Raw genomic sequence first — 15,953 nt, forward strand, 5'->3', positions numbered from 1 at the left:
CTCGCTGGGGCTCGCCCGCTTCTTTTATAGGATAGCCAGTGGGCGTAGCGATTACAACAGGCTCTCCGCTGTTTCCATTCCCCTGGGCTTTCATCACCACTGGCCACGGGCCAGCTCCCAGGTGGCTTTGGGCCCCCTCCCCTCCCACCACTGGGGCTCTGCCTCATTTCACCAGACCCTGTACCGGGTGTCATGATGGCGTGCATGTGTGTGTGTGTGTGTGTGTCTAGTCTCAGGCCTGTCACCTGTGATTCAGGCAGGCCCTCCAGCTACGCTTTCCCATGACCTAATACGGACATGAGGAACCGGCGACGTCACCTCCACCCAGCCCTCCCAGGCAGCTGCCATCCCAGCTTGATGGGAAAATAAGGTGGGGAGTTAGGCAACCCCCACCCCACACCTGAGGTGGCTTCCCACACATGTGAAAAGCCTGGGTCTGGGAACTGGAGAGTCAGAATGACCATGCACCCATCCTGACTTGAGATCTGGGTCTAAACCCACCAGGCTCCACACACACACAGCACTGATACTACCTTGAGACTCCAGTTGCCAACCCAGGCAGGAAACCGGAGCTTAGCAAGGAATGCGGTGTCCAAACAGGCCCACTTCACTCGAGCAGTGGGGCTGGGCATCCTTGCTCTTCACTCGGCTACAGCACCCCCGACCCAAGAATCACCCTTCTAAGTAGCCCCAACACCCAGAGACAGACACATCCTGGGATGGGGCTCTCCCTAGCCAGTTTTCTGAAACAGTCCTCACCTAGGCCCCCTAGGAAGCCTAGACTTCCCTTCTAGACCTCTCTCTGCTTTCTTCCTACAGTATAGCTTCCAGGACTGGATAAGCAGAAAAGACCTCATCTAAAGTTCAGGGGAAAAAAATAGAGCCATGTATGGGAAGGGGCCCTTACTAAAGGGAGTCTGTGGGCACCAGGGAGGGGTTGTCTCCTTCCACATTCCTTACCCTCTTCTTTTTCCTAGGAGACCTCAGAGGAGGATAGGACAGCTCAGGTCCCAGCCAGGAAAAAAACTAAGATATCCCTTCTTACTACTCTTACCCTACCCCACCCCTGCCAGGTTCCCCAGGACAAAGGCCACAGCATGGTTCCCCAGGGTGGGCCACGGGCCCCACCCCATGGCTCCACCTAGCTCTGCCTACCATCCTAAGCCCAGCCCTGGGTCCCAGGGTCCTGGGAGGCCTGCTGGGAGGAATGTGGTCGTGTTTCAGACTGCCAATGGGTTCCTCCTCCCAGACAGGTCTAGACAGCCCCCATCAGCAGCTGGGAGATTTCCCCAATAGCCCAGGAGCTGCCAAGCCACCAAAACAAACAGGACGCCCCCCACACTCAAAAACATGGCCGCCCCACCCCACACACACCTCTGGGGATCCAGGTACAGCCGGTCTGGCTTCTTGGGCTGGCTTGGAGACTACCAGACTGCCACCCCCTCATCCACCAAAGCCCTTCGAGAAAGTCACCTTTCCCAGCCAGACCCCTGTCCCTTTGTTCTAATGCAGGTGTTCTCTAGCAGGTGTGGTACCCAGAAAGTCTGCAGGCCCTCCCAGGAGACAGCCCCAGAGGCAGATTCTTAGAAATAGGATGTTCCATACCTCCACCCTCAATCTTTCCACCCCCTTCCCTCTTGCCTTCCAAAACAGCCCAGGCCTGGATGGAGTGGGCGGAGCAAGTAGGCAGATAACAAGCGATACCAGACGCTTAGCTGAACCCTCCCCAGGCTCTCAGCCCACGCTACCTGAGCCGATAACCAGACAAATGACGAGTGCAAGGAGCAGACTTCTTCAAAGCTTTATTAGCAGATCCTCAGGCGAACCCAAGGGGCCCCTCTGTTAGGGGCAGCACAAAGGAGCCAGCTCGTGGGAGCTCAGACATGGCAGTAGATGCAAGGAGCTCCAGCCCAAGCCCCGGAGGCTGGGCTGTCACAGGTAGAATGGGACCTCAGTGGGTGGAGCGGTGCACCTGCTCTCGGGAAGAGACCACCTTGCCATCCTGGACTTCTTCCACGATGGTGCGAACCTGGCGGCTGGTCACCACGGCTACAGATGGCAGAGGAGGGGGCATAGGGATCCTCAGGCAGGTGCCCCTGCCCAACCTGCCACCTGCCTTGCAGCATCACTAATCTCCCCGCAGTGTCCCAGACACAGGACAGGACAGATACTTACCTTCCCGGGAGGGCTGCGAAGCCAGGGATGAGGAGTACTGATTAGCCAGGCTGTAGGGAGAGGGGAACCTGTCAGCCCAGAGACACCTCAAGCCAGAAGGCCCTGGGAACATTGCTTAGAAAGATCAGCAGCTGGGGAGGCCCCAAAAGAGTAAGAGAGATCCTACAAATTGGGAAATCATAGCTAGGAGTTCACAGAGAACAGCACAACTCAAGGATCAAAGGCCATAGGCTCCTCAAAACAGAGGGAGAAAAGAAATAGCCAAGGGCATGCTGTGGCTGTGTTGCGGCTACTAAGCCAAGGTTTACAAGGAGGCATGGCATAAGTGCATTTTCCATATCCCAAAGGGCCCAATTTGACTCCTTTCTTTAAAGCAAGAGACACCGGTTAGACCATAGACAAAATTCACCGTCACTGGAAAGCAAAAGCTGCCATGTGTGACTAAGCATGGAGACCCCAGAACATTCTTGGCTTCCCATAGATACTCTGATCAAATTTCCCAACACCAAACCAAAGCGTCACTTGCCCTGCACCTCACCTTGTCCTGGCTAATGATGTCACCCATCACACCAGACCAGTCATCCAAACCAGAAACCCACTCCTCCACAAATCCCTCAGCATTTATTGAGTGTCAGCGGCGGGCCATGGTCTCACACACACTCAGGCATCCAGCCATCCTACTGGCTCCAGGGAGACCTCTCTTCTATCAGCTGACCAGACTCCGTGTTCCAGCCTCGTGATGTCACTCCCCTCTCCATCCACTTCCACTCTGGCCCGTGTTTCCCTCTATAGCCCAGGTAAATGTTCCCAAAGGTTCGGATGACCATTCCTCTGCTCCGTGTCACTCCGTGCTCCCCCCCCCGCCCCCCCATGGCCCACAAAACCTAGCCTTCATGGCTTTCAGATAGCACTCGTGACCATGGAAAAGGCCAGACCCATGCCCTTTCCACTTCACCCCTGCACACCTCCACAGTCACATCTAACTGTTGACATTCCCTGGACAAAGTCGTGTCTAGCCCAGCCCGGGCAGGTGCCTCGACCCCCCACTCACTGGGCATCCTCTCCCTCCAGCAGGCGGCGGTAAGTGGCGATCTCCTGCTCCAGCCGGGTCTTCACATCCAGCAGCACCTGGTACTCGTGGTTCTGCCTTTCCATGTCGCAGCGTAGCTCACACAGCTGCTGTTCCACACTGCCAATGAGGCCCTGTAGCTGTGCCAGCTGTGCCCCATAGCGCGCCTCTGTCTCTGCAAGGCTATTCTCCAGGGATGCTTTCTGTGGCCCAAGGGACAGGTACACAATGAGACAAGAGCTTGGCCTTTCCCTACGCAAGATACCCACAGAGCGGTCCCACCTGGGTGACTTATATGTGATTCCAGAACAGTAACCAGGGTAGAAAGGGACCCGAATAGGTTGTTTCTGGTTATCCCAGTGGGTTCTACAAGGCAAGGCTCGAAAGAAGTGACGAGACCCAGGCAGGACAGGGACAGGGGCCCACCATGCTGAGCTGGGACTGCAGCTCAATCTCCAGGTTCTGCACAGAGCGGCGGAGCTCAGTGATCTCGGTCCGGCTGCTCTGAAGGGCCTCCGTGTTGGTGGCCACCTCACGGTTCAACTCCTCCGTCTGGAAGGCAGGGGGAACACAGAGGCTAAAGGAGGCTTTCAGAGGGGACGTGGGGTGGGAGCTGTCCCTAAACCCTGTCCTCCCAGAACTACCCTGCCCTAGCCTCAGAGGAACTCATGGGCACCTACATCCAGAGCCCCTCTGTGCCTAGCATCCGCAAGGGACCCTTGCTGAACCACAACACCTCAAAACAGGCTTCCAGAGATTGTTGGTGTGGCAGCGACTGTCCCCAGAACCCACCGATGTCCCTTCAGTAGGTGTTTATCCACGGCACAACCTACCTAGCCAAACACACACATGCAGCAGCCACCTCTGGTGGGTGGAGCCTGGGCCAGATTGTGTGGCCTCGATCAGTTCCTCAGGCCACAGCTGTAGCCACAGGGGAAAGCCCTGAGTGCCTGAGCTTCTACAGGCCTCACGTTGACTTCAAAGCCTGAGCACTGGTCTGAGAGTGAGTGACCCCGGCCATGCCAGCAGGTAGCATTCCCAGCCACACGTGACAGCACACCTGCCCCACCACGGCCACCCACCTTGGTGAAGAACCACTCCTCCGCATCCTTGCGGTTCTTCTCCGCCATCTTCTCGTACTGGTCTCGCATCTCGTTCAGGATGCGGCTCAGGTCCACGCCCGGGGCCGCGTCCATCTCCACACTGACGTCCCCACCCACCTGGCCACGAAGGGAGTTCATTTCCTGGGCAGAGAGGACAGCAGGAGGTCACCCGAAGCCATCATGGGAAGAAACCCCGGTCCTCGGGGAAACAGGTGGACAGTCAGGCCAGCAGCCCTCATGTAAAGCTGCAGGCAGACGGCATGCCTCATACCCATACCCAGAGGGCTGAGGATTCTGGACACACACCCTGACACAAGTATGCCTACCACCTACTTTCCAGTTTGTGTGAAATAAGAGAAAGCAAATAGTTCTCCGGTGAGGGGGATGGAAGAGAAGGCAACCTCGCCCTACTTCCTGACCCCTGGCCTTGTTCCTTAGCAATCAACCCTATAGCATGAGCATGGGGTTAACCACCCTATGGCGGCATCGGTGCCAGCCAGACCCTGTTAAGTAAGGCCGGACTGGTGGGAAGAGGCAGTTATGCACTTAGCCTCGAAGTTAAAGGAAGCACTTTCTGGATGTCCTGCACATGGGAAACAGAACTAGAAGACTGCTTGAATCCCAAGAGGGGTCTTAGACCTCCGTCCTTGGACTGCACTCTGGGCACATAAAAATGCACGAGTCTCTAGGAAAAGGAGTCAGGGGGTGGGCAGTAGCAGAGAGAAGTGGAGTCAGACCTGCATGAGGATGGATATAAGTCAGAGGGACACCAGGTCGGGACCCTGGGCAGAGCTAGATGAGTCTCTAACCTCTGAGCCTCCCTTTCTTCTTTGCTGCTGAAGGAGAAGGGCAAGAGCCTCTTTCTCCCAGCCGTGTTGTCGGTGTCAGTGGATGTAACTGCACTGAATCAGTTGTAATGCAGGGCAAACGCGCCTTGTTATAATTAATTATGATAATTAGCAACTGTGTGTTAGCCTGATTCACTCATTAGCAAGTTAACTGTCCCTGCACAGTCAGCCAGCCCTGCAGGGAGGAGCGGAAGTCTCTTTGGAAGAGGGGCTCCGGTTTCACTCAAGGCTCACTGAGGGTCAGCACCAGGCCAGGAACCCACTGGTGATGAGGACCGGACCTAGCACACAGACCCAGCCTGCAGAAGTTCTGTGGTCCCAGCTCCACAGCAGGCCTCTCCAGTGTCTCCTAAGATGGCCCCCACCTCCTCGTGGTTCTTCTTCAGGTAGGCCAGCTCCTCCTTGAGGCTCTCAATCTGCATCTCCAGGTCGGCTCTGGCCAGGGTCAGCTCATCCAGCACCCGGCGCAGGCCGTTGATGTCAGCCTCCACGCTCATGCGCAGGTTCAGCTCCGTCTCGTACCTGCAGGGTTGGAGATAAGGGGCATGGTCCGGCGCTCCGTGTTTGTGCTGTGTGCAGAGCGGGAACCCACCACCAGCTCCCCCAGGGAAGCCTGTAGGCACAGACTCACTTGGTACGGAAGTCATCGGCCGCCAGGCGAGCATTGTCAATCTGTAGCACGATGCTGGCATTGTCGATTGTGGCCGCCAGGATCTGGGGGTGATGGTGGGTTCCATGAGCGAGCACCCACCACAGGGCCCCCAGAAGGCTCTGCGGTACCCTGCTTGGATGTGACCTCGCACAGGAAGGGTGATGAGTGTGCCTGTGGCTCTAAACACCCAACTGTCATTTCAGGAGCTGCCAAGCCCCCAAGTGCTTTCAGAGCAATGAGACAGGCCACTGTGACGTGGATTAACAATACATCCACCTGTTATTATGCGATATAAGCTGCCTGGGCCTTATCCTCAACTAAATTTACCTCTAGGCTTGCCCCTACCTGCTCTAGAAAGCCCTGAAACTCCCCCAGCTATCCCCCCACCTCCTGCATCTCCCTACTGTCTCCCTCACAGCACCTCTCCAACTCACCTCCATCTCTGAGACAGCCTTATCCCAGTTTCCACCGAATTTTTGCTTGGTTCCTCTGCACTGGACTCAGAGTATCCCGGGAACAAGGCCATACCTGTCTGATCCTCTTTGGACTCCCCAGGCCTGGGCACAATGCCTGGCCTGGAGTCAGCCCCCCAGGGTATATTTGTCTAATTATCTGACTAATTAATTGATTGATGAGGTTATGACCGGCCCCTCCCCAAAGCCAGGGCATGGCCCAAGAAGATACAGGAAGTTCATTTATTATTACTGCTGCTGTTGATACTGTTGGAAATGCCTCAGGCTGAGCCAAAAAAAAAAAAAGTCTTGGGGTTGGGGAAAGAGAGAAGTACAGAGAAAAACTCACCTGGTGGCAGGAGCTAGGTGGAAACTGTCATGGTTAAACCTGACACAGAAGATGTCCCTTATATCTAGAGCCACCTCAGCCACCACCCCCTCCCAAGATCCCACTCCAAGCCCCTAAGCTTCGGGTCAGGCTGAGCCTAAGTTAAGTTGTTTCCCTCCTTCTGTCTCACCGTCTGTAGCCTGCAGAGACCTGGAAGTCTCTGTGTACCCAGGTACCAGCTATACTGTGTGGCCAGGAAGCCTAACCAGAAGGGTATGGAAATCCAGGAAAGTGGGGGCGATGGGGGGAGAGGCTCTGCTCTGAGGATAATAGTGAGGTGCTGGCTAACCCCAAAATGCAGAGCACTGACTCATCAGGACTCCCCTGGGTTCCCCGCTGCCCCAACAAAGCCTGCTATCTGATCTGGCACAGCCAGAAACTCTGCTTCCAAGGGAGATTACAGAGATTCCCCTGCCAGGTGGAGAACCCAGGCAGGAGCAGACAAAGCCCCTCACTGGGCCGCCCTAGGGCCGGCTCTCTACCCCAGAGGCTGCCTCACAGCTGCCAGGGACCATTCTGGGGCCAGCCTGTCTCTCAGTGATCCTCAACCCGTGCTTTCCACTAGGGCTCAGTGCCCAGACCCTCCCAGAGCATGTTTGTGCTAAAACCTGAGCGGCCACATTTACAGAGGCCAAAGCCATTTTCTTAGAGACCAAGAAAGCATGGAGCCATCACAGAGGGAGGGAGACCCACAACTAACAGCCTTGAGAACACACAGACTCCGAAGTCAGCACAAGAGCAGGGCATAGACTGAGCATCAAAGTGTTGAAGGAACACCAAGATGCCGGGATACAAGATGAGTGCCATCTACCAAGGAGGGCCATTTGGAGAACCGTGAAGCTGCAGGAGAGTAGCCCCAGAGGAAAGGTGGTGATACCCAATCTCCTGTCACAGCATTCATACCAGACTCCGCCCACCACCCAGACCCTTTACAAGACTATTCTCTTCAGCCGCAATGCCCGAAGCTGCCTTCAATGTCCTGAAGCTCTCCCATCCTTCCTTTATCGCCCACCCCAGACAAACTCCCTGGAAAGAGACAATTTCCTTCCCTCTCCTTGGAGAGTTCCCAAAGACCACACAGCCCAGGATACCCCCACAGGCTCAGGGTTATTACAGAGATGTGAGAGAGGAGAGAGGAGTGGCCAGATGATGGAGGGCTATGGTGGGATGGACCTTGGGAAGACAACAGAAGGCAGGTAGGGGCTCCCACCTTGTTCCGCAGGTCCTCTATGGTCTTGAAGTAGGGGCTGTAGTCACGAGCTGGTCCAGGGCCCTGCTTCTTGTACCACTCCCGGATCTTCACCTCCAGGTCAGTGTTGGCCTCCTCCAGGGCACGCACCCTGTCCAAGTAGGTGGCCAGCCGGTCATTGAGGTTCTGCATGGTCTCCTTCTCACTGCCTCCTAGGAGGGCATCCGACACACCAAAATTGGAGCCAAAGCCCCCACCCAGGCTGCACGTGTAGCCTCCGCCATAGCCACCTCCCAAGCCCGCCGAGAAGCGGGAGGATGTGACCGACATAGTGCCACAGCTGCCACCTCCCAAGAGGCTGGGAGCTCGGCAGGCACCCCCAGCACGGACAGAAGACATCCGGGAGAACCCTCCACCGGGAGCACAAAGGCCCTTAACGGAGCCGGAGGTTGAAAATTGCCGGATGCTGGTAGTAGTAGCCATAGTTATCTTCAGGTCAAGTAACAGGGTCTGGACTGGATGGAGACCCTGAGCTACCCTTTATAGACGGGCTGAAGGGAGACTGAGCCCCTGGTCCTTGAAGTCCAAGCCAAAAGCCCAGCCTTGTAATTTGTCTCTGTTACAGTCAGCCACCCAGGGCCTGAGGCTTGGGCTGGACTTGTGTAATGCATCCCTGTATCCTGAGGCCCCCTCCTGTGTCTGCCCAGCCTGGGCATGAGTGACCTCTTAGTGGTCCATTGTTCTGTTCCAAAACAAAGGTGGTATTGGAGCTGCAGCCCCAGGGCAGGGTGATCTTCCATCCTCAACCACAATTAGGCAGCTGAGCTCATTTTTGAAGGGGGGAGTCCAAAGAATCTAGCCCAGGAGCAAGGAAGGGCCTCAAACGAGGCTCCACAGGCCCAGGAGCCTTGACACCCATCTGGGCCCCTCCCTGGCATTCCAGGGTCTCAGGGAGAAGGACATGGATATTTACCCCTGGTACATGATGTTCCTGGTAGAGCCCCTCAGTCTAAGTTGGGGGAGTCCCCAGCTCTCTTGGAACTATTCTAAGCTTTCAAGGTAAGATGCAGCCTCAGATTTGGAGCTTCATGACTAAAAAAGAAGAGATATTGCTGCTGGCCAAAAACTTTAGACCTCAGGTTTTCAGGAAGCCAATGAAAATATCTCTGTTTTGGGAACAGGACAAGAGCCTACCACAGAGGGCCTCTGAAAGACTCTACCCAGCAGGGTATCAAAATTTGGGCAGAATGCAGGGAATCTTATGGAAGAAGGGGGAGATAAAAAGACCTGGACGGAACAGGAGCTCCACAAGGAGAGCAACAGAACCAAGAAATCTGGGCTCAGGGGTATTTTCTGAGACTGATACTCCAACCAAAGACCATGCATGGAGATAACTTAGAACCCCTGCACAGATGTAGCCCACGGCAGTTCAGTCTTCAAGTGGGTTCCCTAGTAAGAGGAACAGGGACTGTCTCTGACATGAACTCAGTGGCTGGCTCTTTGATCTGAGGGGGGAGCAGCCTTACCAGGCCACAGAGGAAGACAATGCAGCCAGTCCTGGTGAGACCTGATAGGCTAGGGTCAGCTGGAAGGGGAAGAGGACCTCCCCTATCAGTGGGCTAGGGGAGGGGCATGGGAGGAGATGAGGGAGGGAGGACAGGATTGGGAGGGAACAATGGAGGGGGCTGCAGCTCGGATACAACAAAGTGAATAAATTGTAATAAATAAAAACATAAATTAAAATAAAAAAAGAAAATATCTCTGTTTCCTCATCTATGAAAGGAAATCAGGGTTGACAAGATGGCTCAGCGGGTAGAGCACTTGCTATACAAGCTTGACGACCTGAATTCAATCCCCAGAACCCACATAAAGGCAGGAAGGACCGACTCTACAAAGTTGGCTCCTGACTTCCATGGCATGTGCACACACAAACACACACAATAATAACAATAATTAAATGAAGGGGAAAAGCATTGCCATCTCTCAAGGTCTTTTGACATAGGCAAACTTGTGACAAATGGAAGTAGGGGTAGAGGATGGAGACGGGATCTGAGACCAGAAAGTGAGGGTGTCACCCCTGTTCATCCCCGGCCCCACGACTGAGGAGAGCCAACCCAGAGGGTTCCGATAGATAGCACCAGGGGATGGCAAGCCACCTTGGCAAACAGAACTGTTGCCAAGGTGATCCTGAGTGGGAGTCATGCCCCGAGAAAGAACCACATCCCAGTCCTGAGAGTCAGCAGCCACCCCTGTCAGGGAGCGGTGAGATCCCACAGCCTGGCACCCGCCCCACCCAACAGGAAGATTAGCTGCCTAATCTCCGCGGCGCTAATGATTTAGGTGCTGCCAGGACACTGGCGTCTGAGCAGAGCCTGTCTGAATGTGGAACCTCCAGGGGTGGCCAAGCCCGAGGCCTAGGCATCAATGGGAGGCACACACATGACGGGTGGCCTCGGCTCCCTGCCCACACTCAGGGACAGGGAGGGATCTGGGTTTCCCATATGTCCCAGATCTCTTGGGAAGAGGCTGCTGCAAAGACTCCTTGCTAAGGAGTGGTGGCTCACCTGGGAAAATGCCCCTCACCTGAGGCCCCAGAGTAAGAGCTGTAAGAACTATTGGAGACAGAAGGATGGGGCACTGGCTTCATCCTGCTTCCACCTGGCCTGCAAAGGCTGGTGGTATAGGAGGCTCAGAGCCAAGACTAGAGAGGTATGTCAGAAGGCTGTCACAACATTAGACATTAAGAAGGGCTTCCTGGCAATCTAGACTGTCTTGGGGTTGGAGAGGAACCTCACAAAATCTGCATTCACCTGAGTAGTCAAAGTTCTAACTTGCCCACCCTCCCAGGGATGGAGGCCCGTCCCCATCCCTGCCAGAGCCAAGAAACCCCTCTCCTCTAGGAGCGGACTGTCACCCCAGTTTCTACCTCCAGTGACCCCAGACCTCAGCTTTGAGGTCAGCTGAAGGACACAATTGGTGAAGCAGAGTCTACTAGGCCTCTGTCTCCCTCCAAAAGCCCCAGCTGATCCTTCAACAACAGTTCCCAACTGGTCTTATCCCTGACCTCAGGCTTCAGGTCTAGGCTGCCCTGTCTGTTTCTTGGTTCCTGTTCGAACTCCACCACTCAGAGAGGCCTCACACACTGAAGGACCGGCTAGCTAGCCTTCCCTACCCAGCTAAAGGGCAACCAAGACACACGAGCCCCTTGAGGAACACCGGCCTGGCATCGCTGCTGCCTGAAAAGCTGAGGCAGGAACAACAAAGGCATGATGACCTGCCCTAGGCTGCAAGAGTGAGCCAGGCCAGTCTGCGCAACTGAGCGAGACTGTCTCAAAATAAAAAAGCAGGGGCCTAGAAAGATGGCTCAGCGGGTAACAGCATTTTTCCACCAGGCGTGATAGCCTGAGTTCAGTTCTGAGGGCCACAGGGTAGAAGGAAAGAGATGGCTCCTTCCAGTTATCCTCTGACCTCCAAGTGTTGCCCCCACAGGCACACACACACACACACACACACACACACACACACTCACACACATACACACAGTCACACATGCACACACAGAGAAAATATAGATGTTTTGTTGTTTTGTGGGGGTAGGGTTTTGGGGGGTGGTTTTTTTCTTTATGTGGGGGTTGGTTGGTTGTTTTTTGTTTGTTTGTTTGTTTTGAGTTTTGAGTTTTGGTTTGTTTGTTTGAGTGTTAGTTTGTTTTTGAGACAGGGTCTCTCTATATAGTCTGGCTGTCCTATAACTCACTTTGTAGACCAAGCTGGCTTCTAACTCACAGAGATCTCTCTGCCTCCCAACTGCTAGGATTTAAAGGCATCTGCCACCATGCCAGGCATATATGTAAGTTTTAAGAAATAACATAAGAAGCTGGAGAGAGGGCTGGAGAGATGGCTCAGCGGTTAAGAGCACTGGCTGCCCTTCCAGAGGTCCTGAGTTCAATTCCCAGCAACAACATGGTGGCTCACAACCATCTATACCCTCTACTGCCCTCTTAGAGCACTAATATGCATAAAATAAATAAATAAAATCTTAAAAAAAAAAAAAAAAGAAGAAGAAGAAGAAGCTGGAGAGATGTCTCAGCAGTTTAGAGAACTTGTTGCTTTTGCAGAGGACCTGAGTTCAATTCCCAGCACCTATGTGGTGGCTCACACCATCTGTAGCTCTAGTCCCAGGGGATCCAATTCCTCTTCTGACCTCTGCAGGACCAGCCACACACTCGAGACACAGACATATAGAAGTAGGGCAAACATTCATACGTGTAAAATTAAAAATTGAAAAATAAAATAAAAGTTGGGCAGTGGTGGCACACACCTTTAATCTCAGCGCTCAGGAGGCAGAGGCAGGTAGATCTCTATGAGTTCAAGGCCAGCCTGGTCTGCAGAGCAAGTTCTAGGGCAGCCAAAACTACAAAAAAACAAACAAACAAACAAAAAAAAAACTGTCTCGAAAAACCAAAATAAAATAAATACCAAAGGGGCTTGTCATGTGGCTAAAAAAAAGATCACTTTTCTACATGTTTGAGGCCCTAGGTCATATCCACATAAGGAAAAACAAAGTCTAGCACAGGAAGGCTCTGGATCCCAGGAAGTTTTTCATAGCTCTCAGCAATGCATGGCCACCCCTGGCCAGGGGTGAGAAGACCTGTGCCTTCTTCCTCAGATCCCCCCAACAACACTATGAGGAAACTGAGGTAGCAGAGCGACAGCGGCTGCCACTCTCTCTGCTGGGGGAGGAGGCCCGTCCAGGCATCTGAGGGCCAAAGAAGCCCTGTGGCCCAGCCAGTCTCCTGCCTGGACCTGCCCTCCGCCCCAGCAGGGAGAGGCCCCTGCTGCCCCCGCAGCTGTCAACAGCTAGGCCCACACTGAAGCTGAACAGGAAGGAGGGTGAGATCCAAGGGGTTCCTTCACATCAGAACTGGGGTTGCTGGAGCCAAGCCCAGGTGGAAGACAGGGGCAAGAGGAAGCCCCAGGGGAGGTGGGAGACCTCTGGATGTTCTCCAGAACCCTGTGAGCTGACTCCAAGCTGGACTACCGCCCAAGACTCCCAGCCTCGTTCCGAAGACTGCTGAAAAGCAAGCAGGCTCCAGAGTGAACGAACTGTGGCCAGGCCTGCCTCAGAATAGGAGTCAGGGGAAAACTGACCTCTTACACCGGGCCTGCTCACAGTCCCTTCGTTAACGCTAGGCTCTGGATACAGCTGGAGTTTAACAACTCCATGCTGATATCGACAGAGGTCAAGCCACATCTGCCGGCTCCTAGAGGCCTCCAAAGCTGGTCCTTAGCTTATAAAATTGTTAGAGTGACTGGGATGGAGGAAACCTCCCCTGACCAGGGATAAGGATTAGAAATGGATGATTGAGAATGAGAAAGGTTCCGTCTAGTTTATCTCCTCCTGGAACCTTGGCTTGGAAGATGAGGGGGGAGAAAATGACCCTAGAAGCTATCACTTTGTTCCCAGGCCCTTGCAGCTAGGGTACCCCTGCTCTTTGCAACACAACCCAGACACTGAGAGCCTTTCACCTGGAGGCACCTTGCCAAGGGTCAGATGGGCAGGGCCAGACAGGCACTCACAGGCTCCCCACCCTCACCACCCCCTGGCCAGGCACCCTTCAGAATACATCCTTCCTTCCAGCCAGCCAGCCAGCCGCACCTGCCAGCCCCGCCCTCAAGAGGAATCCTCTTCTTCCTCCACTCTGTTTCCAGGCTCAGTATGGAGGCCCGACCCCACCCAGATCCACCCACTAATGGTTTGTCTCCTGCTCCAGAGGCAACCGCACCCTCCACCTCCTTAGGGTCCAGGACATGCATGTCCCGTGTGCCTCTCCCACCACACTCCCCGGTTTGGAGAGGCAGGGCTAGTGAGTACCCCAACTCCTCTGAACCCTCCAGAGTCACTGGGGGATCCCTCCAGAGGGAAGGCCTTTTGTGAACTCTGCCTCTTCCCCTCTGCCCCACCCCATCACCATCTCCCTCTAACCAGTTTCCAGGAACTAGGCTGGGGAAGGGCATGTGCAGAATGACACAGATGACCAGACCTACCCATATGTCCTTTTATTTTATTTTTTTTTTGAGATTATAATATAATTGCATCATTTCTTCTTCTCCTTTTCTCATTCCAAATTCTCCTGTTTGCCCCTCACAGCTCTCTTTTTAAATTCATGGTTCCTCCTTTTCACTTATTGTTGTTACATGCGTAGATGTATGTTCCTAAATACACGAGTGCAGCCTGCTCGGTCTGTGCAGTGCTGCTTGTGTGTACGATCTCAGGGCTTGACCGTCCGGTAATGCATAACCAATCACTGTGCTCTTCCCTGGGGGAGACTGTCCTCCCACTGTCAGCATTCCTTAGTCGCCTGGAACTGTGGCTCTTTGTGTGGGACTGAGGCTTCATGGTTCTCTCCTTGCTCCCTCCCCAGCCCTCCATCAACACCAGCACGTCTGTTGTTATCCTTTTTCAGCTCATGTTTGGGCAGTAATGTCTTTCTGGGTGTAGTTTCCGACATCCCTAGGAGACACAATCTCACAGCAAACTCCGCGTTTCTCTGGCTCTTACAGTTCTTCTGTCCCCTCTCCCACAGTGTTCCCTGAGCCTTAGGTGTGGGAGTTATGTTGTAGGTGTAGCCTCTGGGACTGTCCTCCATAACTCTGCATTTCCATGGGTTCTGGTTTCCGTAATGGTCTCAATCCTTGATGATGGAGGCGCTTATTTGCTCTTGCTAGCAGCTCCTTTGACCTCATGGTCTGGTTTCATCCGTGGCTGGACTGTTACTCAGGGTTGCAGCCTTGACCCACTGCTGACTTTCCAGCCCTCCTCACTATGACCACCAGCCTCACTGACAGGACAGGCAAGCAGGGAGGGCTGGACTGACCCGAAGGACCTAGAAAGGGTGCAGAAGAAAGACGTGGGAACAGGAGACAGAGGATGGGAGTCAGGGGAGACGAAGCAGGAAAACCACAGGACAGACAAGATGTAAATCTTGGCAGTGCTGGAATAAAGGTGTAGGGAGATGAGAAAGGAAGAAAGCCATCCTGTTTGACTTAGGCGGGTGTGTTCGACAGTGGAGGTCAGCAAGCAGCCATATGCCAAAAACAGGGGAGCTTAAGAGAGAGAGCGAGAAAGCCCAACATGCCAGAGAAAACACACTTGGGCTTTGGCCAGTATCTAAAAGAAAGATATAGGAAAAGTTATCCTATTCTGAGCCAGCACTCAGAGCTGCCTGGTCATGGCTCCACAAACCCCTGCCTCACCCACTCTTTTAAAACCTGAGGTGAGGACAAGACATCCTTTTGCAGCATCCAAGGCTCATGCAACACACTGCTTTTCCCACCCCCGATTCCTCCCATTCAGGCCCTGAAGCCCAGCTGCCTTCCCTAGTTCTTCAGCTCAAAGCTCAGGATCACCTGGACATCACAGGCCTGTGCCTTCTCTAGCAAGGCTCCGAGGAACAGCAGCTTCCTAATCATCCTCACACCCCAAGACCAGACATTGCCCCATCTATAATCCTGACTGCATTGTGCACGAAATAGGCTCTGAACCCCAAGTCAGGGAATCTGATGTCCAACCTGGACTCGGTGTGGCCTCAGAAAAGTCACTCTTTCCACCTCGGTCCCCCTGTCTGCAGAGCATGAGCCATTGTGACTCATGAGGATGCGATGAACTTGTGAAGGTGGGCACGCTGCACTTCAGGGGCTCCAGAGCCAGGAAAGGTAAGCTTCCCTGTCTGTGAACCCCAAACACGAACCTGTCCTGACCCCCAGAACCTGGGGGTCTATACCTCATAAAACAAAGGGGACCCTGAAAATGGGACTCTAATGCGGTCACTGGGGCCCTGGAGTTGGGAGGCAGAGTCAGGCAACGCAAACCCAGAAGCAGAAGCCAGTGATTCGAGGGACTTCAGGGAAGGGCCCCAGACACCCCCTGAAGCTAGACAAGGAAAGGACCAGATTCTTCAGGGGTCCCCAGAGAAAGACAGCCATTAAGACACCTTGATTTGAGGAGCTATCTTCCAGTCCTGAAAGGGAGTGTGTGTGTGTGTGTGTGTGTGTGTGTGTGTGTGTGTGTGTGTGTGTG

The 15,953-nt window shown here is 54.0% G+C and overlaps 1 protein-coding gene across 1 annotated transcript; it reads right to left on the reverse strand.

The window, feature by feature from the left end:
* Positions 1-1,951: 1,951 nt before the first annotated feature.
* LOC129686162 (keratin, type I cytoskeletal 42) lies at positions 1,952-8,359 on the reverse strand. The gene is made up of 8 exons (XM_055619934.1): positions 7,898-8,359; positions 5,827-5,909; positions 5,561-5,717; positions 4,327-4,488; positions 3,671-3,796; positions 3,227-3,447; positions 2,176-2,225; positions 1,952-2,049 (listed from the first exon to the last, which is right to left on the reverse strand). The coding sequence occupies exons 1-8, from the start codon at positions 8,357-8,359 to the stop codon at positions 1,952-1,954; spliced, it is 1,359 nt and encodes a 452-aa protein (XP_055475909.1).
* Between the last annotated feature and the right edge of the window lie 7,594 nt (positions 8,360-15,953).

Source organism: Psammomys obesus, unplaced genomic scaffold (genome assembly GCF_907164565.1).
Source record: "Psammomys obesus unplaced genomic scaffold, mPsaObe1.curated_primary_1811, whole genome shotgun sequence".
In the NCBI taxonomy this organism is placed as follows: domain Eukaryota; kingdom Metazoa; phylum Chordata; class Mammalia; order Rodentia; family Muridae; genus Psammomys; species Psammomys obesus.

Coding starts and splice junctions, on each gene's coding strand:
- LOC129686162 (XM_055619934.1), bottom strand. CDS start 8,359: ATGGCTACTACTACCAGCATCCGGCAATTTTCAACCTCCGGCTCCGTT. Junction 4,489..5,560: donor TGAAGAAGAACCACGAGGAG/GTGGGGGCCATC, acceptor CTCTCTGCCCAG/GAAATGAACTCCCTTCGTGG. Junction 3,448..3,670: donor TGCAGTCCCAGCTCAGCATG/GTGGGCCCCTGT, acceptor CTTGGGCCACAG/AAAGCATCCCTGGAGAATAG.